Source organism: Mauremys reevesii, linkage group 18 (assembly GCF_016161935.1).
Source record: "Mauremys reevesii isolate NIE-2019 linkage group 18, ASM1616193v1, whole genome shotgun sequence".
Classification (NCBI taxonomy): Eukaryota; Metazoa; Chordata; order Testudines; family Geoemydidae; genus Mauremys; species Mauremys reevesii.
In genome coordinates this window covers 11,513,265-11,539,544 of record NC_052640.1, presented here as the reverse complement: position 1 = coordinate 11,539,544, position 26,280 = coordinate 11,513,265, and the positions used below count along the sequence as shown (strand labels likewise).

The following is a 26,280-nucleotide window of genomic DNA, read 5'->3' as shown; positions in this document are numbered from 1 at the left end:
TTTGAAAACTCCCTAGAGTGAAGTAAATATTTTAGTAGTATTTTTGCCCAGAGAACCTCTTCCATTTTGGTGCATAAGTAACTCTAGTGAAGTCCTTCCTGCTAAAAAGCCGAAGTGTTCCGGACTTCAGTGGAGGAGGTTCTGTCTGTGATCATTAGCTAGGTCTGGAGATAGGATCTGGCCCCATTCTGAATAATTACACTGGGCTGAACTGGTAGTGTGAGATCAGACCCTGTGTTGATAGATGCATCAAAACAAAATATCAGAACAGCTTTGACCACCCTGTCCTCCACCAGTATAAAAGGACTCAGCTGCAGGCAATAATGAGGCCAAGAGCTTAAGAGGGAGAAATGTCTCTTGGGATCGTACATCTCTCTCTCAGATACCAAGAAGCTTAGTGCCAGAAGAATCTCCACTTCATCAGATACTACATTTCTGCAGTGCCACATGCCCATACGTTAGTACTGAAAGAGGAACAGATATGCTCCTCAGACAGCACCGTTCTTGTTCAGTGACCAGCTAGTGCAGAAGCATCAACTGGATTCAATCTGGGCCTTGAACTGTCAGTTGGCTAAGGAGCATGAGGTGGAGCAGATACTTGGCAAGATTTCTGCTTTAATTTATCCAGTTCTGGAAAAGGAAAGCAGTGTCTGCTATAACCTTGAGAGTAGTGCTCTTTCCTACCATAGATACTTTTCCTAAGTCCTCTTCTGCCCAGATTCAGTAGTCAAAGTGTGCAGCTTACTTCAGGAAGAAAAGACACCATGGTGCACAGGGTAAACCCGGAACTTATTGGAGAAGTCACAGAAATAGTCTGATTTGGTCTGGCAGTCTTCTTTCCCTCAGGTTCAAAGGAGGCCCCCGTGGAGCATGCTAAGAGGAGTTTAAGGGCTTATCTACACTTACCAGGGGATCGACGCATCGGCGGTCAATTTAGCGGGTCTAGTGAAGACCTGCTAAGTCAACCACAGATTGCTCTCCCATCAACTCCTGTACTCCACCTGAACAAGAAGCGCAATGGGAGTTGACAGGAGAGCGTCTCCCATCGACACAGTGTACTATGGAACCCGCAGTAAGTAGATCTAAGTACAGGTCTGTGGCATCTTAGGCGCATTTAACGTGCGCGATTTCAGCTTTATGCCATCAGCGAAAAAAAACAACAAAAAAAAAGAAGAGAAAAACAATTTAAATACTGTTTCTGTAGTGCAGGCAATTCTGCCTGCCATTACACTCAATGTAATTTTGACTATATGCGATTTTCGCTTTACGCGCTGACTGCAGAATGTAACCCAAGCGTAAGATGAGACAGACCTGTACGTCGACTTCAGCTATGTTATTCACACAGCTGAAGTTGCATAACTTAGCTCAATCTCCCCCCGTAGTGTAGACAAGGCCTAAGACTAAGACAGAATTCCTCTGCTGTATATTGTTCTTTGTCTCAAAGGACATACTTATCTGGAATATGTGTTTCACTGAGTACGAGGCATTTAGAAAGTGTCTATCACTGACAGAAAGAAGTGGCCTTAAAAGGAGACACAATATGAATCCTGGAGACTTGTATTTTGTCATCCCAATGCAGCTATGGTATGGGAACAACTTTGCATAAATTACAGAGCGGGAGTATTTATTTTATTACATAATGGACATAAAAACTACCCTATCTTAAACAATACTAATGACTACCCTAACTTCAATAACTAGATAGAATTAGAACTTGCACCATGTACAGAGAAGTGGACATCACTGATGTTTGGTCTTGCTGCCACAGGTATTAAAAAGGAGCTGAGGTATAGCTGGGCCTGCTCCACCCCTGGGAGGAAAGGGATACAGGGACATCCACAGCGCAAGCACAGACCCAATGGAGACTGCTATTAAAAAAAATTCACACACACACATTGGCATCAAGAGTGGAAGGGGACAGAATTAACTTGAAAACCCTAAACCTCTTGTTTGAAAATTTTGTACCAACTTGTTAAAAGTATTACCTTTGATTACTATAGCAAAGAATTTACCAAAAAAACCCCACACACTTAAGTTGGTTTACTTTGTGCATTTGACAGCACCTTCTGTCTGATCAGTTTCACTATATTCCTGTGCAGTCAAGTTAGCCTTGCTGAAAAAAAAAAAGACGTTAATAAGCTGTGCAGCAAAAGGGGGGGGGGGAACTCACCTTTAAAAAAAAGTTTAAACAGGATTTTTAAAACACTTCATGACATGCTATTTAAAATGTAGGTGATCCAGAATTTTTTGGAATTACTATTTTTTTTTTAAATAGATATATAGTTGACTGTGTCCCTTTAGTAATCCTAGAAATAGGAACATATTAAGTGGATTTTTACCACAGTTGACATTGTTAACAATGACCGTAGGTGTATGATGCGAGACACTTCTAAGAATTTGGACAACTAGAAATCACTTTGAAGCATGGTTACGTAAACAACTAACACCTGAAAGTAAAAAAAGTACCATGCAGAGTCTTCGGATAGAATGCTAATGAATTAGTAATAGCAATCCACAGATGATGCTCTGAAGTTCAACAAAATCTAGTCCGAAGAATAAAAATGTCATTTTCAGTTATAATTTCATACCATTTTGTAGTAGTCTATAAAGCTGATTTCAGAACCGTCTGCTTTCTTAAAGGTGCATTTTGGATTGGAATCCCAGTCAATATCATCAACTCTGTATGTTTTGTTGTTATACCTGAATAAAAAAATTTTTTTTTAATTTTTTTTTTATCTTGTCTTGCATGTAGATAGTAACGTTTTATTCACAGGTGCATGGAAAAAGGCCAGGGAGGACAGAGAAATGCAGAAAGTTACAGAAAATATCAGTTAATCTAAAATTTGAATAGAAATTTTGTTACTTTATTGCTGATTGTATCAATTGTAATCTGAACATGGAAGTCACTCTTTAGCTTCAAATGCAGTTTATGTTAGAATACACTGAGAATTAATTTTAAGTATGTCAGGAAGCAGATAGTGTATGAAATTAACTGTATATACACCAATCAACTTGGTTTAGCCATTAATTAGAGCAGGGGATTAAGAACTTTTAAGTGGATATCCACTTGTTCCCTGCAAAATGTGTAACACCCCAGAAAAGTCTCGGAAAAGAAGACATGGGAAAGAAGTAGGCTCAACATAAAGGAGCCTGCATCTACCATGATGGAGGAACATCTTATCTTGGGCCACTAAGGGTATGTCTACACTACCCGCCAATTGGCAGGTAGCAATCAATTTATCAGGGATCGATATATCGCGTCTCATCTAGACGCGATATATTGATCCCCGAACGTGCTCCCATCGACTCCGGAACTCCACCAGGGCGAGCAGCGGTAGCGGAGTTGATGGGGGGAGCCACGGCCGTCTATCTCGCGCCGTGAGGACCGGAGGCAAATCGAAATAAGATACGCCGACTTCAGCTACGCTATTCCCGCAGCTGAAGTTGTGTATCTTACATCGACACCCCTCCCCCCACACACAGTGTAGACCAGGCCTAAGAGTCCTCTTTTGCCACATTAAGGCCTAAAACCAGCTTAAATTGGTAAGGCTGGGTTGAACACTTGAAGAGTATTTATATTACATGATTTTTACATGTAAAACATTATCTTGCTATCAGCTACAATACTAATGGAATTAAAACTGTTCCAGTATCAGTAAGTCAGTGCCAAGAATAAGTCTAGATTTTTTTCTGAATGCTTGAAATGTATTTTATCTGCAAAGAGGAAAGAGAAAGTCTTAAAATATGAAGTATTAAACCAGCCGTTTGAAAAAAAAAATCTAGCTCTAAGACCCCAGCAAGACTTCCACTGTAAATAGATACACACTGCACCTGCTATAGTTAAGATTAGCTTGTGAAAATCCCAAAATAACTTCTCAAATATTAGATTTTCAAGGTATTTAGGCACCTAAAAATACAGATAGGTGCCTAGGGGATTTTCAAAAGCACCCAAGCAAGTTGGATGCCTGAAAGTCCCATTAGGCATCTATCTGCATCTCTATGCACCTAAATATCTTTGAAATAGTCTGTGCCTCAGTTACAAAACAGCATGTATGTTAAAAATAATCACTATCACCTTACTTTGTAAGAACAATTAGCCCTATCAGTTCCTTAGCACATGTTTCTCTAAATCTTTGTTCTTCAACCTGTTTATACAGGTTGTACATAAAATCCCACACAGTTTCACTGCGGAGAACTTTATGGCTCACATCCGTACACAACATGATGTTTGTTTCATACTGGAGAATAGAAGTAGTGAAGCCTGGCCAAATCATCAACCTGTTGGAAAAGAACAGAACAGAAATTGACTTTTCATATATCCAAGAGTGCTACCAATTTGTTCTATAGATTTTAATAACCAAGTTCATCTTCATTAGTGTTATAGAACCCCAAATTAAAGATTTTTATTAAGTTAAAAATGTCAAGTAGCCATTTGTTTTAATTTAAATACTGTCTTATGGCATCTGCAACTCAAATATTGCAGTGTCAAGTTACAAGAAACTCAGCAAAGCTAATTCATTCTGAAGTGGAAAAGTAAATGAGGGAGAGATTTAGAATTCACTTTATTAAATTCCTTAGTTGATAATGCTAAAGGCATGCTTTAACATAAGCAGTCCTCTCAAATACCTCTATCCTTTATTTAAATATTCTCTCTTTACATCTCTCCCAGCATCTGGAAAATCATGAAAGATCTAGCCCTAAGACTACAAAATCTACAACTAATGAAAGTAACCTGAAAATAAATGCCCTAAATATCACTACTTTATACACAAGTCTACAAGACACTATTTGCTTATATGAGAATGTTAATTTTTTTGCTGCCTATGTAGCAGATTTTAAGAAAATACTCAAAGGGGCTCCATTTCAGTTGAAAATAAGCCTTAGAAATATACGGATGAGGCATTCTGTGTTTTACTCAGCTGCTTAAGTAGAGCACACAAGGATGGAGCTAGATCAACTCAGATTTTATAGTTACCCCATAGTTAGAAGGAACTGAAAGTTAGGTACATGAGAGGTCTCAACACAAACTATATAAGCTGAAAAAAATCATTTTAATACATGATAAATCATTGAAATAATATCAAAAGATCATTTCTCCCTTGCAAGACATGTAATCCCATTTTCCAACCTGTGATTGGGAATGCTGATTGGGTCATTTGGATTGTAATAATTACGTCCAATTTGCTGCAAGTTCATTATTTTCAAAAGCCTAAAAAGAAGTTGGGAAAGAATGAGTAATTGGCAAATAACAGCACTATTTAGTTTTTCAAAACATCCAAAATACTGTAGGTGTGCATTTAGAGCTACATGCCTTGCTTTTGCTATATTAAGCTAGAACAAAGATGCTGATGTAAAGTTTTGTTTCAATGTGAACTTTAAATAAATGCTTACAGTTTGTTTGGGTACTTAATCTTTCAGTTCTTGTAGTAACACTAATTAAGACCAAGTCCCCCTATCGTGGACTGAGTCACATGCCTCCTGACAGCAGCCTCAGCAGGTCAGATGAAGGCATCAAAATGAGCAGAAAGACCAGGTCACATACAGAAACATACCAGTTTCAGAGGCCCTGCACTGCCATCCAGGCCTTTAAGAATAAGCTAATGCCCCCAGCAGAACAGAAATTGTTTGCAGAGCTCCCACCCAGGCCTGTGTTAACATCTGAGGCTACTTGTTATTCTTGAATATGGAAGCAGCCTATTTCAAAGTGGTACGCTAACAGATATATCTAATCACTTGCCAAACTGTAGCTGGTTTGGATTAGTATCCATATTGGATAGCTGACAAGCATTTGCCTTTGGCCACCACAGATAAGGAATAAAAAAATTTAATATTTGCCATGAGACTAGCAGTTAAGCCTTCCCACTCCCAAAGATTAAAGCCAAACTTTTCAATTAGCTTCCTGTAAGAAAGATAAGAATTGTAAAATAAAAAGCTAACCTTCTAAAAATAATGTTATAAAACTGCAAGCATGTAGGTGAAGTAGGTGGTAGTTCATTGGTCAAGGTGATCGTAATCTTGACATTCTCTCCATTTCGGGTCTGACTGAACACTTCAGTAACCTAACAAAGGGAGCATTTATTGAAGTTATGTAAACAAACTATAACTGAATTTTTCAAAGCAGTCTAGAAAATGTAGCCCTATATTCAATTAATGTTTATGCTTAAACCCCCTAGGACAGCTTTGTAAATCTCAACCTAGTAATATTATAATCAGACTAACTCTAAATCCTTACAGTAAAGCTAGAAGTAATCAGTCTGCCATGAGTACACCTTGATGCGCCAGAATGCCCATCCTGTTTTGCTTCCTTCCACCCATCTGATTCTACTCCTCCCCAATCAATCTTGCTCCAGACTTAGAGCAGGCTTAACCTACAGAATTCTCTTGGCGAAGGGAAGAAACTTACCTGTACAGTAACTGGTACTTAAGAGATGTTTTGTGCACATATTTCACTTTGGATGTTTATGCACTCAAGCCAGTACTGTTGGAGATGCATATCCTCATTCCTCAAATTGAGGATATAAAAGGGCAGGGCTTCCCCAACCCCATCTTTATTCCTTGGCACCAGACTCCTGATGTAATTAGACTCAGTAGTGGGGACAGACAACAGGTTGGGGAATATGTATGTATACAACACACATATATTCCACTTTAAATTGCCAAGCAGTAGTTAAAGTGAAGGTGGGTACTCTGAGGTTACTTGAACAAGGATCAAAGAATAGAATTCCCAAATTTGGCATCTATTCTCAAAGCTGAACAATGTGTTTCATGATTGTGTGAACAGATTACCATGTTGCTGCTCTGCAGAGGTCTAGAAGAAGTATGTTACTGAGAAGTTCATGCTCAAATCCAAGTGTGCTCCCCAACCTGTGCTGCCACTAATGTTTTCAAAGGTAAAGGTAAAAAGGGTACCTTCCCACTTGCACACATCTTCCAGACTCACCGACCAGTTTAATGATAAGACTTGCACCAGTATGTGAATCAGCATGTTCAAAGAATATCTACTTGGACAACATACAGACTTCAAGCTGCTTTGCATACACTGCAGGTGTAGACTGGCATTCAGTGTCACATATGTGCAGGATGTCACACGTAACCGAGCAACCCATATTCTGACTATTGACAAATGAGACTGGAGACTAGCATACAGGGAGAAGAGGGAATAAAATCTCTCCTGAGGAAAGTAAGTGGTTGCACTTATCAAGTTGTGAAAATCTTATGAATTCAATTCCCTGCCCTAGAATCAATAAGGATTTGTCCCTTTTTATTTTCTATTCTAAGTGATTGAAAAGACACTGGATCTGACAAGTATTCCCTGTGAATTGCTGGCAGACCCAGCCACAGATTAACCAGTCACCCAGATAAGGGAATTCCTGGATGCTCAGATGCCTTAGATAAACTGCTAGTACTGCCACACACTTAGTGAAACCCTGAAGTACTAATGATAGCTCAAACAGTAAAAGTGTATATAGGTAATGGTATTTTCCCCTATTGTGAATATAAGGCATTTTCTGTGGCAGGGTAGAATGGCCACATGAAAATAAGTGCCCTGCAGATTGACAGCAGCATACCTGTCATTCAGGTTGAGGGAAGATATGAAAGAGGCCAGAGACACCATCCTAAAAAACTTTCTTTTTGTATTAAGATGTTCGGGTCTCTCAAATGTAGAATGGGCCTTCACCACCACTACCACCCCTTTATTTCTGAAGATAAGTCACAAGAATAAAACCCTTTTCCTGATGTTGTGGGAGGGTGGCACCTCGATAGCACCAAGACTGAGAAGAGCCAGCACTTCTTGAAACAATACAATCTGGTGAGTGGGGGTCCCAGAATAGGAATGGTTAAGGGCAGAGACTGAAATTGTGTGGTGTATCCCAATTCCACATCTAGAATCCAGCGATTTGAGGTGATAGTGTTTCAGACACTGCAGAAATGGTACAAATGCTTCCCAAATGAGTTTTGAACAACAAACTCTGTTCCTGAGGAGGCAGTCAAATCTACTGTTTAGATGACTGCTGCTGGTGAGAGATTACTGAGGCAGGAACAGATAACTACCTCTGACTTGGGAATTTATGCCTATTCCTTGCCTGTTCAGGCTGCCTTGGTGCATAAGAATGTGATTGGTAGTAAAGTTGAGACCTATACTGCTTCCTTTTGAGTGAAAGTACATACACGCCCAAATACATTATGGTTGCATAAGAGTCTTTAAGGGTGTGCAAGGCCTTGTCTGTCTTACTACTAAGAAGGTTGTCTCCCTCAAGGGGAAGGTCCTCAATAGTTGTCTCCACTTTCTTAGGGATACCCAAAGTGTTCACCACAACGACCTTCTCATTACAATGGCTGTGACCACAGATCAAGCTGCTTTTTCTAGTCCATTGAGAGCTGACAGAAGAGATGTTCTGGAGACAAGCTAGCCCTTGGCCACAACAGACTTGAGCTCTTCAATTAGCTCCTCTAAGGGTAGGTCCATACTTACCGGCCGGGTCGACGCGGAGAATTCGTCTTCTCGGAGTTCGAACTATCGTGTCTAATCTAGACGTGATAGTTCGAACTCTGGACGCGCTCCCGTCGACTCCGGAACTCCACCACCGCAAACGGCGGTGGTGGAGTCGATGGGGGAGCCGCGGACTTCGACCCCGCGGCGTCTGGACGGGTAAGTCAGTCGAACTATTCACGTAGCTGAAGTCGCGTACCTTAGTTCGACACCCTGAGTTGAGTTTCACTCAATAAAATTGTATTTTGCAACAATCACCTGATAACTAGCTATCTTCACAGTCAAGTAACTTTCTTTCAAGAAATCCCAGTTTTTTTCCCCTTCATGTCTGGAAGTAGATTTTTGCTCACCCTGTCTTGTCCACCACTGGATGCCGTTATTACCAGGGACCCCAGCATAGGAAAAACTGTTTGAATCCTTATGCCAGAACCTGATAGCCTTATTCAGGGTGGGTGCTAGAGAGACAAGAGTTTTCCATAGTATGTTGGTGGGATCCTACAGCCCCTTATATATAGGGTGCACCACTTGACCAGGGACAGCACTGTAAGGACTCCAGGACTGTATAGCACTCTCCTGAATGACCTCCAGAGATAGCTCTAATGCTGTAGCTGCTCTCCTCGTCAACTCTTGGAATGCTTTGTAGTCTGCAGATAAGGATGGACTAGAATCAGCCCAGCTACCTCATCCACTGACGAAGATGATAAATGCAGCTGCATCTTGTGCTGGTCATCTTCTAGCTCCTCCCTCAGACTGCACCTTGGAAACTGGAGGCTTTGAGGGTAGTTGAGTGGAGGGAACCTCCTTTGAAGGCTGAGGTTGAGGCAACCAAGGTCTCAACTCATAGGCTCCGACTCTGTGGGTGCTCCAGGGTTGGAGCACCCACAGAAGAAAGCAGCGCGCCACCCACCCCCGCCCCAGCTCATCTCTGCCTCCTCCCCTGAGCGTGCCGCTTCTCCCCCAGCTCCAGCAGACAAGGGGGAACGCAGCACGCTCAAGGAAGAGGCGGGGCCAGGGAAGGGATTTGGGGAAGGAGTCCAATATGGGCAGGGAGGGAGCGGAGCAGAGGTGGAGTTGAGGCAGGGGGCGGAAGCACTTACCAGTGCCTGGAAACGTTGGCGTCTATGCCTGAACTGTGGCTGAGGTTGTTCTGTAGGGACAGAAAAGGCCCCAGGGTGCCCAATAAAGCCAAGGTAGGTTGGCCGGCCTATGTCACTGGAGGCCAGCAGGGTGGACTCCCTGGAAGAATATCCCTAGCATGAGATCTATGCCTAGAGTGTTAGAACTCCACCCTGGAATCCCATCAAGGAGTTATTGGAGATGAGTGTCTATAGCCCAAGTATGGTAATGGAGATTCCTCCCTGCTCCTGGCTGACTCAGAAGATTAAAATGAATAATTGTCTAGTGAAGGCAGGGTGGTACCAGATGGAGTAGCTAGAGGAATAACCTCAGACGATTTCTCCCATACTGGGTGACTTATGCACCAAAGTCTGTACCAGTACTCCTGACTACCACCCACCAAGCTGAGGGAAAAAAAGCAACTGAGAGTCAGGGTGTCATTAAGTCCTTAGCTGCCCTACCTGCCTGTAGCATCAATAGTACAGAGAGAAAGCATCAATAATGACAGGGACAGTAACAAACAAGTAGTCAAAGGCATAGTCAGTACCAGTTCTTTGAGCACCAGGACAGTCAGTGCCAGTAAAGCTGAGAGTGGACAGACTGTATTGAAGCCAGATTGGACAGAATTGAAGTATTGGCATCATTGTGGCTGTATTGAGCCAAGAGGTGGCAGTACCCAGAGGGCTTAGAAGAAGGTGGCTTGGTGCTGAGTGTACGCAAGTTTTTTGCTTATTACAAGAAGCCAAGGCTTGTAAGCTGAACAGGCACCAGAGCAGTCAGTATTAAGACTTCAAGATGCTCTTTTTGTTCAGTACCTTCAAACTCCATTATCTCCATGCAGGAATACAAGATTATTTGGGCCTGAAGAATTTGGGTGTGGGCTAGTATGATTTGAGTTTCATTAGCCCATCAAGTTCCCATACTTCAAGACAAATAATTAACTCTCGGAAACTCAACCTAATTAAAAGCTGCATATTTTATAGCAATCCTACTCATACTTCATAGAGTTTCACCCCAAAAAGAATGAAAGTACTATGCAAAAATAAAACTCAAATAGAATCTAGCACCATTTCATGCATACATACATACACACACCTTATTTTCTAGTTTTTTTGGTAAGAATAACATTGTTCCATCAAATGCATGTGTCCTCCCAATAAATTCTTCATGCTGAAAAAGTAAAGCTGAGCGAAGACGCCGAGCTTCCATCTGAGGATTATAGTCAATATGGTATTGATATAAAGCCCATTGTGGACGAGATGTCAACCGAAAATGGTTCGTACTTAATCTTATTGTGGTACCTGAAGTACCTAAAATGACAAAAAATAGCTAGTTATAAAACTAAGTTTTTTAAATGTACAGCATTTCAACAACTTTGCAACTTTTAAATAGAGACAATCCACCCCAAAATTTAATTTTTAAACTTTTTCTGAACTGTTTCAACTCTAACAACTATGGAAATCATGCAAGTCCTCTTTCAGACACATCCAGCAGGTGGTTGCCAGTGTCAAATTTCCAGAGATTCTACAATCCTATCACCTACTGCAGAAGTGCCATATAGAATGAGAACAGCATCCAGTCTGGTATTGCGTCACTTAAAGTAGACTGTACGTGCTTCAGAGAAAGATGCTAGAGCTCCTGTAAACAATTACAACTTGTCCATAGTGGACATCTCTTCCTTACCCCAAGCAGTTAGTTGTTGGCTTATTTCACAAGTGTTTATCAGCGTGACTGTATATTTTAATCCACTCAAGATGCCAGTTTATTTTTGCACTTACTAAGCTCTGACTCAATACAATGTGGCAGTAAGTACCACAAATTAGTTATGCACTTTAAGTTAAACTGATGTGTAAGGAAGTATATGTTGCTGCATTTCAATTTCACTGAGTGTCCTCTCAGATTCATTAATAAAGCAAGCCCAATTTTCCTTCAATACTGTACCATTTATTTATGCTCCTCTAGTGCTTAAGAGGAAAACTCGCAATATAATCAAGACTAGACCACCATTAGTAGTTAAGTTTCTGTCACTAGTGTAAACCGCTCCAAGAATCAGCTTCTAAGAGGAAATTTAGACCACCAGTGTAGCCTGCAACTGCCTAATATTACCCACGAAAGAAGGAGTACATAGCTAACAGAAGCTCTCTTATCCAACCTGCTTTGTTTGCTAAGGCAGAATTGTCATATGTATCCTCTAATCAAATAATGCTTTGAAAACCCAGGTTTGGATGACCGCGGCAATTTACCCTTCTCAAGCCACCCAATTGGCAGTTTTCAATGGCTCTTTCCACAAAGGAGACTTATTTGGGACTCTTAATGTGTACATCTGGAGTATGAATTTCTTACAAATTGGGACCTGTAGAAGCAAGTCTTAAGTGTTCTCTGAAGACCCAATAAAGGATAAAGAACTTTTACGCCACGCCTCCTCCCCTAAGCACACGGCTCCCACTCCTCCCCCCTCCCTCCTGGAAAGCACTACGTGCCGCCAAACAGTTGTTTGGCAGCAGGAAGCGCTTGGAGGTAGCCAGAGGAGCAGGAATGTGGCACACAGGGGGGAGGGAGGTGGGGAGAGCTTGGCAGCCACAGGAAATAACTCCAGGGGAGGAGGGGGCGGGCGCCTTGGCAGGCTGCAGCAAATAACTCCGCCGCATGTTTGAGACCCCGGTGTATAGATTCCTGTCCAAGCCTTCTTACAGAAGAAAAAGCAGTGCAAAGGCTTGGGGGAGTCAGGGGTAACAGAGGAGCTGAGGGAGAGGGACGTAATTCCTGGGAAGGAGCCTGGGATCGAACCTGGAGGGTTGTTGGGTGTGGGCGGGATAAGGATGAAACAGGTTTTGGGGGGGGGGGGGATTGGGGTTTTTTGGGGGGGGAATTGTTAGGGAGCGTCTCCCATGCAGATCCTGGCTGACCCCTAGCCTCTCAGGCACATTTGCCTCTGTCCCTGCGTGTTCCTGATCTTCACCCTAATCCCTGCATCCCGCCTCTACCCATCCCCATGTGTTCCTGCACCTCCACTTCCATTCAGGCCCTGGCTCAATGCGGTCACCCCACTAGCTCCTGTGTCTGTTTCAGTCTGTCCACCCCATTAGCCCTTCTGAACCCGTCTTTAACCCCCAAAACAGTCTCGTGTGCCCTGCTCTGTCCATCCTCCCCATATCCTGTGCCTCCTCATCTGGCCCTGCAGACAAGGCACTGGGAGGAAGGCAGCCAACTGCCCCCTCCCTCTCTGGCTCGCTGCTCTAGCCAGCTGCCCCCTCTTTTGGCACCACAGCAGTCTCTGGTGAGCAAAAGGTGTAACTGCAGTGCCTCGCCAGTGGAATGTATTTTCTGCAGTGGGTTGGAGAAGAACCTGTGGGGGACATGAATTATGTGAGTGGGCAGTGGCGCAGAATTCCCCCAGAAGTAAAGGATGTTTACAAATATGAAGAGACAATTCAGGGCACAGTCAACTTTAAACATTACAGTCCATTCAGGTCAAAACTGAACGTTAGAATAAAATCTGCGCAATTAGATTTGTTAAGAATATCAAGTCAACATGCACCTATTAACTAGTAGCAGAGGAATACTAAAAATGACCCCTTGCATGTAACTGAAGTTTATTAATCTGGAAAAGTTTGCAGAAGTTATCAGGGGTGAGCAGCACATTTTAGATAGCCCCTTTGAAACTACAACTTGTAGAGGACCAAGAGAAAAACTAAACAAGCAAGTCGGGGTGATTTAATTTCAATAAATGACTGTCAAGTTTTTAGCTAAAAGAGACCCTCAATAAATGTGCAACAAAAATATGTAATAAAATCAACAGAGGTATCCCTCAAATGAAAATGTCTTGTTCCTGCTGAAACACTTAAAATTTAAAACCCTTTGGAGCAAGGTCACTTTTTTCTACTATTTCTCCCCCCATCTTTTACAGCATTCCTAATACAATGAAGTCCTGGTCCCTGATTTGGCCTTCTAGGTGCTACTGAAATATAAATAATCCTCGTTTAACAACTGTTGAGACAAAGCCAATAGCAAACAGTACACTATATTTCTACGAGCATATTTTATATTTGAAACCACAATATTAACTTACCTGTTTTTGAGTCTTTAACATGTTCTATGGCTTGCCGTGTATTTACCCCAAGGTCATAGAAATCTCTGCGACGTCCACCCCTATCTGCTAATGACAGTTCCTGAAAACCAACTGAAATTTCATGTCCTGGAATTTTGGGGAGAGGGGAAATGAATATAAATCATGATAAAATTAACCAATTTATTAAACCATTACAATGTGAAATTCCTCAGCATTCATTTGTTTGTCTTTAAGAACTGAACCCTTGAACAGAAGAAGCCAGAACAGTTGCCATAGCACAATCTGAAGGAGCCTCAAGGTTGCCTCAACTCTCAAAACAATGGCATTATAAAAAAAAAAATCTGTAGCTATTTGAGATGTATTTTACAACTCTAAAAGTACTACAGGGCTACGGGTTAGACTGAGACAGGTATTACACAGAGTTCAAATAGCAATGAAGAGAGCTAGATATACTTTAAATCCCAATTTTCAACATCTTCATTATTTCATTTGGGATTTAGTACTATCTGTTAAAACTTAATTTCAATTGTGAAATATGCCAAATTTCAATTGTGAAATATGCCAAATTTCAACCCAGGTTCTCAGATTTTTTCCCTGTTACCGACTGCATTTCAACAAAATATTTAAAGGAAAAAAATTACTTGTAACTTGAGTTTTCAAATGATGTCTGCACTCATACCATAAACTCAAAACTCATTCAGAGAAATATGGCAGATGTCTGGGGGCCCCTAAACTGAGGTAGATCCATTCTACTATTATAAGAACTCTTTTATCTTGTGGTGTAATTGCCTGAAGGCTCATGGGTCGCTATTAGATTGGCTGTACTTCCAGGTCCATATGCAGTATCTACATGGAGCCAATGTGTTACCACTTTCTTCTTTCTGTACGTAGCAAAATAAGCCTGCTTTGTGTAGTACTAGTACGCCTTAAGATCTCCTGGGAATGAGCGTACATCTGGAATCTGAAGAGCATGAACCTCTTTGAGCAGTGATATCAAACTGGCTACATCAACCTCTTTTGGGGGCATATATAGAGATTAAGTGTTAACTCCTAAATTCAGTGACACTTTAAAAGAATTTCAATCTAATTTGTATAGTTATTACAACTATAGTTGCACGTGCAAGCTGTCAAAGAGAAGAAACTGTTGTGGTTCTAGAAGTGTGTTGCATCATTTCTACCCTCCTCCTCAACCAAGCAATGCAGAAAGAAAGCCATATGGTAACTTGTGCATTTAAAACACTATCCTAATGTAAGTATTTACTAAGGCAGTCAATTAATGGTAGTTAACGCATGCGATTAACTCAAAACAAATTAATGGTTTATTTTTAATAAGCTTTAAATCACACTCCTCATGACCCTATCCCATAGTATGTGAGCAATTTGGTAGAGCTGGTTAAAAACCTGCCAGGGGGAAAGAGGAGCCCAGCGTCCCCACTCAACGCCTGCACCATCCCCTCCCTGCTGGACAGGTCCAGCCTTAGGGGTTGGCAAGGGGGTCACCACCCAGGATGCCATGCTCTTATGGTGCCGCTGCATGCCTCCAGGGCAGGGGTGCCCCTCCCCCTGCTGTCCTGCTTCACTGCTGCTCCTTCCCCGTCCCCCATGGAGCCGCCCCAGCCAAGATACTCCAGACCGATTAAAACTGCGATTAATTGCAACAATTTTTTTAATCTTGTGATTAATCATGATTAATTTTTTAACTGTTTGACAGCCCTAGTATTTACTAATAATTCAGGATAGAAAAAAATGGAACAGGTAAAACAAGATATGTAAATATATTCCATTTCCTAATCACAAGAAATTCCAGTCTGCAGGGAGGGATAGATCAGTGGTTTGAGCATTGGCCTGCTAAACCCAGGGTTATAAATTCAATCCTTGAAGGGGCCATTTAGGGATCTGAGGCAAAAATCTGTCTGGAGATTGGTCCTGCTTTGAGTGGGGGGTTGGGGTAGATGACCTCCTGAGGTCCCTTCCAGTCCCGATATGATATGCTATGAAAAACCCTCAACTGGGAAACCAATTAAAACCATGTGCTCTGAAAAACAGCTTCTTATACAGAGCTTTCAATCTCCACCATTTGCCAAAAGTAAAGAGATACACTCAGGAATATTAATTCTATGACAGCAAAGACAACTGGAGCCCGGGTGTAGAATAAGCAGGACCCAACAGTAAACTTTGCTTTCTTTATCTAGCTCCATCAAAGTTCAAGCTGTTTGAGGAATAATGTGCCATTATGAGACCACATCAGAAAAAATTTCCGTACTTCAGATTTAACTAGTTATTAATCTGATTTTGAAGAAAAAAAATCAGAAATGCCATCCTGAATATATAATTATCTTAGTTAAATCATTAAGTCTACTAAATACTTGTTCTGTAGGCAATAACCTTCACTTCCTGATCCCCTCCATCTCACCTTGTGGAACAATAGGAGCTCCTCTTTGTCGTCCACGGCCAACAAATTCTCCCTCTGATGGTGGTTGTGGTTGAGGTTGAGGTTGCAAAGGTCTAGGTTGCACATAGCTAGGTGGCCTCTGACCCTGCAAAGTCCACTACACTTAGGAACAGCACTCACTGATATCACAAAAAACCCTGTACTATCAAATGAAGTCACCAGAGGGTCTACTGCATAGCCAAGTTCCTATGACGGTTATTTAATATAGAATGACATATTAACCTAAGTTACCAAAAAGTTATTCAGTAAAATTACTCATTCAGTTTGGAAGACAACACTACAGAAATGGCATGATTATTCTGCATGTAGCAGTGCTGTATCTAACTATCACTGGTTAACTGAAGCTGGCTTCAAGCTGCTCTCCACCACGTCCTCTTTATTTAAAAGAAAAGGGGGGGGGGGAAGCTCCTGCAATTATTGCAATCTGAGGAACATGAAATGCAACTCCTGGTCCCCAAAGATACTACAGAAAATACCACAAAAACTACAGGGGAAAAGGCAGTTGACTCTGCAGAAAGGAAGCCTTTTATACCTAACATATTTTAGAATAACCATGTATATATATTTTAGTGCAACTCAGCAGGAGGCAGCATCTTCTGTGTTCCATATACTGCTGAATACAGCACTCAAACTCAGGCATCTGAGGGAGCCTACCTGTCCTCATGGAAAGCAATTCCTATCTATGAAGTTAAGCACACAGCCAAACCTCTCAGGAAGGCACAAAGGTCATTAGCAAGACAATGACACTTACACCCACAAGGCTTTAAAGGAATATACCACCTTTACTGTCAAGTATCAGAGGGGTAGCCGTGTTAATCTGGATCTGTAAAAGCAGCAAAGAATCCTGTGGCACCTTATAGACTAACAGACGTTTTGGAGCATGAGCTTTCGTGGGTGAATACCCACTTCGTCGGATGCAAGTGGGTATTCACCCACGAAAGCTCATGCTCCAAAACGTCTGTTAGTTTATAAGGTGCCACAGGATTCTTTGCTGCTTTTACACCTTTACTGTGGCAGTGCATTTGCTTATCAGTCATGTGAGGCAAAAACAGGTTTGATTTCAAATGAAGCCCTTGATACATATACAACTATATGGGAAGCAGACAACTCTGAATTTTAATATTTAAAAATGTAGATGTGCTGGATCTGAAAAATGAATACTCACAGAAGCTGCTCCTACAGGAGGTACAGCTATTTGCTGGCCACGAGCTCTTCCTCTCGCTCTAGCTCTAGCTCTTCCAGTCATTGTGTTTTCTAAGAAAAACCAGCTATAGTTATAGGACACAATCCTCAGTTTTTTCATGACAGTATAATTTTTAGCAGAGGTTTTGGTTTTTTTATTGGTCTCTTGTTCAGTAGAAGAGAAAGATTAATCTAGCTAGATTAGTCCAGCCACTGTGCTCTAAGGCCCTGTTTACACTACTTTTTTAAAAGATTTTTTCTGTTGCCACCAAGGGGATCCCTACCTTAGTTAAGGTGATGACAGCTGCCAGAATTCTCAGTAGTGTATTATACAGCTGTGCTTTGATGCAATCCTACAAACATTTAAACACATGTAACTTTAGCAACACGACTGAACTGAAATCACTGCAACTAAGTCTAACTAAGTAAAGTTATGCATGCTTAAGCGTCTGAACCAGGGATCGGCAGCCTTCGGCCTGCGGTAAGCCCCGCGCCGGGCCGGGCTGGTTTGTTTACCTGCCGTGTCTGCAGGTTCGGCCAATCGCGACTCCCATTGGCCACAGTTCGCCATTCCAGGCTATTGGGGGCTGCGGGAAGCGGTGTGGGACAAGGGATGTGCTGGCTGCAGCTTCTCACAGCCCCCATTGGCCTGGAACGGCGAATTGCGGCCAATGGGAGCCACGATTGGCCGAACCTGCGGACACGGCAGGTAAACAAACTGGCCTGGCCCACCAGGGGGCTTACCCTGGCGGGCCACGGGCCAAAGGTTGCCGATCCCTGGTCTGAACAATAAGCAATGGATTTTATTTATTTATTTTGTGTGAAAAGTTATGGTTTAGGCAACTCGGATGACAGCTTCCGCAAACTACTCCCATTAAAAACAAACACAAAAAACCTGTTAGGGAACATTTTAAAATTTTGCAAAAAAGTTAAACAAGCAATGCACTTCTGAGCAAGACTAAAATTGGCACGGTTGAGTAAGGAATATACTGAACATTGCACAGAACTTTGACTGGTTTCTCAAACACGTCCAACTGCTTCCAAGAGTGACATACGGCTAAGTTACACTGAACAGCCCTAGTTCTCTTTATGATATGTAACTATGAATTTGTAAGCTTGAACAGAGAAGAAAATTTTCAATTGGCAATTGCATAGTCTATATACCAGAATTCACAGAAGGAGTACATGACACCATAAGACACTTTACTCAATTGTAAGTCAGTGCTCAAGAAATAACTTTTAAATAATTTTCAGGCTTAATGAAAAATGGCCTACAAATCCATGCGTTTTTTAAACTGAGCAGCTGCAATGCCCCATATTAGTCTCCTTAAAAAGCATGGTATAATATGTTATCCATCATCATAGCAGTCCGGCACTTTATAAACACGGTCTGCTAGTATTCTAACATATTAGTAATTTAGGGTTACCATTCGTCCAAATTCTCCCAGACATGTCCAACCTTTGGGGTTAAAATTTGTAAATATCTAAAAATGTTCAGGATTCCAGCCCCCCCATACAGAGAGCTCAGCACAACTGACAGGGCGGCCGGCTGGACTGAGCCACTTGCATGGGGCTCCGGCAGCCTGAGCCCCTCCTCCGCTTCCCCCCTCTTCTCCCCTGCAGCTTCAGAGCACCTCCTCAGCTCCCAGCGTGTGCAGGATAGGCCTGGGAGTCCCGGGGGTCTGTCTGGGGGCAGGGGTGTGGATAAGGGTCTGGGCAGTCAAGGGACAGATAGGGGGGTAGGGTCCTATGAGGGGCAGTTAGAGGGGGGAATCTCAGGAGGGGGCAGCCAGGGGATAAGGAACAGGGAGGCTTGGATAGGGGGTTGGGTCCTGTGGGGCAGTTGGGGGCAGGGGTCCCAGGAGGGGGCAGTCAGGGGACAAGGAGCCAGGGGGTTGGAGGCTCTGAGGGGGGTAGTCAGAAGGCGTGAAGTGGGGGGCAGGGGACAGTGTGCATGGGGGCAGGGCTAGGGCAGGACTCCCCTCCCAATCCTTTTTTGACTGTTGAAATATGGTAACCCTTCCTGTATTAGTTATTTGTTCAGCTTAGAACCTCCCTCTGAGAAGCAATCCCTAATACCAGAAGACGCTTGGAAGAGGCAGCCTTGCAAAAGAATGCCCCCCTCTGGAACAGAATTCATTTACATTTCAGTCCCCCCCCCCCGATTTCCCTGCAGCGCACGCAGCCTGTTCCAGCCCCAATCCCTCTCCGCAGGCCATAGCCCTAGTGCCCCCCCCCGGAGCTCCCCTGCCCCAGCAGCCCCCTCCTCACACTAGGAACTCCCCACCCACAGTACCGCCCCTACTTAGCCCTAGGGGTTCGCCGTCCCCTCACCCACAGGGCTAGTGACCCACTCGTCCTCCCGGTTTGCTCTACCCGCAGTGAACAGAGTGCCCCCCCCCCACGCTTGCTAGCACTGCCAGACCCCATTCCCTACTACCCGCTCCTTACCCCGCTGCGCAGCCCTAGGCCTCTCCCCTTCACCCAGCTCAGGCAGCCCCCCGCCTCCATTTCTCCAGGACTAGGCGCATAAACCCCAACCGAGGTAGGGGACCCACTGGCATCTGACTGCAGGCGGCAGGTAACCCCAAGCAGGCTCCTGCCGCCTCGCTATCAGCGGGAGAATGACTGTTAGTACCTGCCCGCCACTTCGCCTTACGCGGCCAGAAGAAGAAGCGCGCACGGGCCCTCCCAACGGTTTTCACGGCCTCCTCACTGGGCGAGCAACGTGAGGCTCACTCCGCCGGCGGCGCCACCGCCTCCTGCCGCTGCCTTAAGGGCAGCTGAGTCCGCCTCCGCCGCTTCCACGAATTAGGCGAGGGGTTTCTCCGTACCCGTCGGGCTCAGCTCCGCTCTTGGCAGTGCAGAGCCTGGGGATTCATTTCCCGAGCGAATGTGCACATCACGTAAAGAAAGTGAGGCGACCCCGTCTTCGTGCAGGGAGAGCGGCGCGTGGCTGCAAGAGAGCCGCAGGCGGGCTCGCCTCTGATTGGACTGCGACGCCGCGAGTGCCCGCCTCCCGGAGAGCCGAAAGCGACCCCGCGGTTCCGAAGATTTCCGAAAGGGGCTGGCGGGTGCGCCCGAAGAGTTTCCCGATGGAGTGGTAGAGTCGAGGCTGCCGAAGATTTCCGAATGGGGCTGGCGAGGGAGCGGAGAGTCCCGAGAGGTGCCGGAAGGCTCTGGCCTGTTGGCTTCCCGGGGGAAGAGCTGGACTTGGGTTCCGAAAGCGGCAACCACGTGTTAATTTACGTGTCGGGTGCAGCTCCCAATGCAGAGTTATGATTATTTGATCAAATTAATTACTTTGTATTATTATTTAATAATCATCCACTTAATTATTAATCAACCCTATTAATGCTTAATCAAATGGCTAGTGTTACTAATTAACAGTTAACCCTATTATAGCGAATAATAATGCCATCCTGGCAGCTATTTCTTCTGCCTAGCAATCATTTTGGAGAGTATGTGGGCCAGATTTACCAGAAGCATAAATGAAAAACTCCAGTGGAGTTGCATCCTCTTTTTCACCATTTTCCTAAATTAAAATCAAAGCTTAATACATATACTGGCCCTGTTCTTTACTGCCTTGCATCTTGTGTGGAAAGTGACACTTGAGTATTGGTGATGGCATAAGAACAGCTATATTGAGTCAGACCAATGGTTAAGCTAGCCCAGTATCCTGTCTTTTGACAGTGGCCAATGCAAGGTGCTTCAGAGGGAATGAACAATATAGGTAATCAAGTGATCATTCCCCATCGCCCATTCCTAGCTTCTGGCAAACGGAGGTTAGGGACACTTCTGAGCATGGTTTTGCATCCCTGCCCATTTAACATCTAAATGAACATAACATAAAAGTATGTAACCGGGCAGTTCTTTGGACTTTTTAAGTACAATTTTAATCTTTGTGAGCAATGCAGCAAAACATTTGCTGAAATCAGAGGATAAAACTCTGAAGGCACATCTTTCAGAAGAAAATGACAAATAATTTGGGTTATTTTACCCACTAAATTTCCATTTTACAGATGACATGGCTTCATAAATTGTTTGGTTTCTATGCTACTAAAACCAATTACAGGGACAATAAAATACTATGACAGAAGAGACAAGTAAAATATTAGAGTAATGGTTTAGGGATGTAAGTATATGTGTGTGTGAGAGAGGAGAGTTTGTGGGTTAAAGGGTGTCCCTGCCATCTGTATTTTGGAAAATAAGCATTATACAATTCTGCCAGAAGGTGGAGCAATGAAACAAGAAATAAACGCTTGCGGGGCCACTTCAGTGAAAGAACTGTTCCTCAGATCTGATAATTAACATTAACATCTACAAAAATGCTACTGAAACTAGGATTATATTCTATACTCATTGAGATTGATTCTAGAGTGAAGGACTGCTAGTCAAGAAGCTAGAATAGCCTCCTGGGGATTCCCTCCTGAGCTACTCTGAACACCTTACGGCTCCCAATTAAGGGACGTGCTGGGCATGGGAGGGAGAGTGGCCAGAGAGCTCTGGCTATCAATGTTCTGGGTGGCCCTGCAGCCCATAGGAGCTGGGCAAGGCTGACAAATTAGAACAGGCTGAGAATTTGGGAGGCACAAACATGGCTTAGGGGTTGTTTACGTCAGGAAATGTATAGGCATAATTATACCAGTATAACTCCCTGTATGGACATTCCTTTTCCAGGATAAGATTGTCCAAAAGAAGAGTTAAACTGATATAATTATGCCAGTAAATTTCACCAGTGAGACAAGCCCTTAGAAATACAGATGAAAGGTGCAGCACAGATTCTGGATGATTGTGCCTGGGCCCAGTCTTTAGCCATCTACGAGCTCAGGTAAATGGAGCTGGAGGAATGGCATCTAAGTTCCCTCTAAGCTGCGCGGCCACGCAGCAGGCTATTAAAGGCCGTGCAGGCAGGGAGAGATGCCCGGAGCTGCCGCGGCTGCAGAAAGGCGCCTCTTTCCAGGCCCCAGCCTTGGAGCTGCCGCGGCTGGGGAAAAGCACCTCTCCCCCAGCCCCAGGCTGCTGCAGCAAGAGACGGCTGGGGGAGACTGTGGAATCTCCATCATTGAAGATTTTCAAGAACAGGTTAGACAAACACCTGTCAGAGATGGTCTAGATAATACTTAGTCCTGCCATGAGTGCAGGGGACAGGACTAGATGACCTCTCGAGGTCCCTTCTGGTCTTACAATTCTATTATTTCATTTTACCAAACAGTTTAGTTTTAACATTCAGATTGAACTTCTTTGCTCCAGAATTGGCTGCTACTACTTAACACATAGTAGGTCTGAGGAATGAATGTGGGTATGTAATTATCACAGACACAAACAGATTTCCTATACCAAATATATGAAATCCAGTATGTCTTTATTTGGTGAGGGTGGACACGTACACACACACACATACTAATTCACGCTCATTTTCTATCATACAGACACTTATTATAATTACTAATTCTGTAAAGAGGGAGCAGAGTTGGCATATAGATTAACAAGATGGAGGTATTACAGGAATGGGAGGCAGGAGGTGTATTTTCAGAACAGTGTGTATTTGATGCACAATTTGAATTATTGTTAACAGGATTTGTACATCCAATTTCCAGTGTTCTTGGAAAGTGCTCTTCCCATTGTCCAGTTGCTATATAATAATACCTCAAAAACCATCATGCATTTTTATTGTGATTTTCTCATTCACCGTCATTTTTTTATATTGTTGCTTTCCAGGCAGCTTACCCAAAATCACAACTGTTTTGCATGAAACTTGCTTTTGACTTATAACGGATTGGAAAATAAGATAGTCTTAAAATTAACACCTCACTGATCCTGAGTTCCAAATAAATATAGCAACATTTTGTACAAAAGCTAAGCTGGTTGCCTGGCTGGTCAATAGCTCTTATTTTTCTACAGTGTGTGTCGGTCGCTCTTAACAATACTGTATATTCACATTTCTTGCTACAGGGATGCTCAAATGAGGACAAATACAGAAGCTGGAAAGAAAAGCAGGCCACAATCTTATGAAACGTTAACACATTTCAACTAAGAACATAGGGAGCTGTCCTTGCACCACAGATACTAATACATTCTCTAGTAGATCAGAAATACACTCATAAATACCGTTTTTATGTACCAAACCCCATTCAGTTACTAATCCACAATCTCTCATTTCTGACACATTGCACCTAGCAGAACTAACAAATCCCATGACTAGGAAGTGAGCATTCCTGCAGGGGAGCCATAATTGTGCCCAACTTTTCTCCATTCCTTGTGTATAGAAATTGGAGGCCTATCCAACCACCCTTCTCAACTGCCCAATCAGATCAAGCCTTAAATAAATCAGCCCGCAAACTATAACAGAGCAAGGCTCTGGTTCTGCTCCCATTTAAAATTTTGCAGTTCACTTCAATGGGTACAGGTTTTAGCTCCCTTCTCTACTGTCCTTTGCTCTTCTTATCCCACGCTGTAATGGGTACGTGCGGTAACAAAGACAAAACAATATTCATTAATTTCTCCATTTGCTTGGATTAGAGTGTGACTTGTCTCCAAATTCAATTTTGGATTATTTATAATTGAGGACAGGATAGCAGCCCACTTAGGAAACCAAATCTTCTTTTATAAATTAAAAAAGAAGGCACTTAAAATGTCCAGGCTAAGAGGGAGTATCACTACACAGAGAAAGTTACAGTACTATCAGCATGTAGTTTTTATTAATCAAATATAAATCTGGATAAATATTTAACTCAGCACATATGCTTATGTAAGGCATGTTAACTGCTTTTAAGAGCACTGATTACTACGTGCCATAGGCTCTTTACCCCAGTGGGAAATTTTATTACTTAGTTGCCTGCAGAACTCTCCAGATGGTCAGAGGGTTAAAGCTGCAGAAACATGACATGGAGATTACCTTTTAAACAGTGCTGATCTAAGACAAACAGAAAGAATATAAAGATCTGTTCACAGCCACTTAAGTGACATGAACTAGGGGAGAAAACAAAAGTGTGTGAGGGTAAATACTTTTTTTTTGTAATTCACAAATAAACATAGGCATTTGACATACTAATTGTAACTTTTAAAAAAAATCCAAATTAATCACATTTCCTGGCAGATCATAATTAATTTTAGTTGCAAATTGTTAAAAGTTTCTGAATCAATTCATTGCTTTCCTATGGCAATCCTTTTTGAATAAATAAATAAACATCAGCAAATCAGCCCCCTAGTTCTTACTCATGAGTGGTTTGACTTAGAAGACAAGATAATTAGCACCTAATGAAAGATATGTGGCAATTTGGTTTTGACCATCTTTTTGATTTGCTCAGATGGCTGATGTTTTACTGATTCAAGCCTAGCTATAGTTGTAACTCTAAAGGTAACAGTCACAGGAAACATGTGAATGGCAATGTACCAACTGCAACTGGTGCTGCAAATGTTTAGTTCTGGCTGGTTTTGAGTAGAAATGAAGAGGAAAATGACATTTTGAAAATGGCAGCTTTGGGGAAGTTCCTATTCTAATTTTGGTATTTTGCCAAAAAATCTAACTCCGGTACTTAAACACACCAAAATATCATATATGAAATAGTTGTTTCACAGCTACTTGGCTTGAATCTTGCTTTGATGTTTGTTTTTCCCATGATGCAATTGTTTTTGCCGTCTGTCTCCTGTTGCTACAATAGACCATTTCCCATATATGTCATCTCCAAAGGGGAAAAGACTGCATGGAAACAGAACAAAGAAAACAGAACAAAAGAAAATCAAGGAATTTTCCAAAGGCCCATTTGATATACAAGTATAAACAGGAAAACGATGCCTGGGGAGTCAGGAGTCAGGAATTGCACTAGCAGACAGCTGTTAAATTGTGTTGTTAGCAGCACTTTGGGATACAGAATTGTGTGATATGAATGCATACAGTGAACACACATTTCACTATCTTTATGATGACATTCAAGTGTACTGGAAACTACTATTGAAACAATCTGCATGTTTTGCCTTCAAATTCTTTTAAAGACATCAATGCAAGAGTTCTGAAGTCCAAACTTCAATGGTTCTGTGCACTCTAGCACCAGAAGGAAAGACACCCCAATATATCTAAGAAGGAATCTCACTTGTCAGGAGTGTTGTACCTGTAATGATGCAAAAATATATATGGCCCAATTTTCAAAAGAACTCAGCACCCCAATTAGGGCCAGATTTTCAAAAGGGCTTGGCATGTTGGTCCTGAGCACTTTTGAAAATCTGGTCACAAAGGGAGCCGCTGGGTGCAGAACACTTTAGACATTCTGGCTCCTATTGTGAATGCTGCATGCTTGAAAATCTGGCCCTGAGCTCCTTTGAAAATCTGGCTTACAGCATTTTTACACCTCTTATACATTTTTAAACCAGAAAGGCAAGAGAGAAAGGCCAGACTTTAAGAGTGACTCATTGTTTAACACCAGAAAAACACAGGAAATGGTTACTTGTATCTAAGGGCTTGTCTACATGGAGCAGTAATGCAGACTATGGGAGTGTGATTTCTAAAGCACACTAGCATGTTGTGCATTAATTGTCCATGTAGACCATAGGTCGGCAACCTTTCAGAAGTGGTCTGCTGAGTCTTCATTTATTCACTCTAATTTAAGGTTTCGTGTGCCGGTAATACATTTTAACGTTTTTAGAAGGTCTCTTTCTATAAGTCTATAATATATAACTAAACCATTGTTGTATGTAAAGTAAATATGGTTTTTAAAATGTTTAAGAAGCTTCATTTAAAATTAAATTAAAATGCAGAGCCCCCCGGACCGGTGGCCAGGACCTGGGCAGCGTGAGTCCCGCTGAAAATCAACTCAAGCACTACCTTTGGCACACGTGCCATAAGTTACCTACCCCTGATTGTAGATGCTGCTGGTGCACTCTAAAGATTCCCCTGGGCCTAGACCGCTTTAACATAGTTTGAAACAGCACTACATAAGAGTGCACCAGGGAACATTGCAAGGAGATTATTCA

General features: G+C 42.6%; 1 protein-coding gene across 10 annotated transcripts in view; it reads right to left on the bottom strand.

The window, feature by feature from the left end:
- Positions 1-20,569, bottom strand: part of PIWIL1 (piwi like RNA-mediated gene silencing 1) — a 56,551-nt gene extending 35,982 nt beyond the window's left edge. For 2 of the 10 annotated variants that reach the window (XR_005589748.1, XM_039505879.1), the window contains exons 1-10: positions 19,949-20,562; positions 17,595-17,663; positions 17,294-17,382; positions 16,090-16,213; positions 13,677-13,802; positions 10,703-10,917; positions 5,938-6,059; positions 5,129-5,209; positions 4,081-4,278; positions 2,589-2,700 (exon numbers count right to left, since the gene is read on the bottom strand). Coding sequence is in view for 9 of the 10 variants with exons in the window: in XM_039505879.1 (XP_039361813.1) it covers positions 2,589-2,700; positions 4,081-4,278; positions 5,129-5,209; positions 5,938-6,059; positions 10,703-10,917; positions 13,677-13,802; positions 16,090-16,213; positions 17,294-17,374 (1,059 nt within the window). In the remaining variant the exon portion in view is untranslated. Of the gene's footprint in view, positions 1-2,588; positions 2,701-4,080; positions 4,279-5,128; positions 5,210-5,937; positions 6,060-10,702; positions 10,918-13,676; positions 13,803-16,089; positions 16,214-17,293; positions 17,383-17,594; positions 17,664-19,761; positions 19,871-19,948 lie in introns of those variants that run through there. The other 8 variants (XM_039505883.1, XM_039505884.1, XM_039505882.1 and 5 more) reach the window with 8 other exon arrangements.
- Between the last annotated feature and the right edge of the window lie 5,711 nt (positions 20,570-26,280).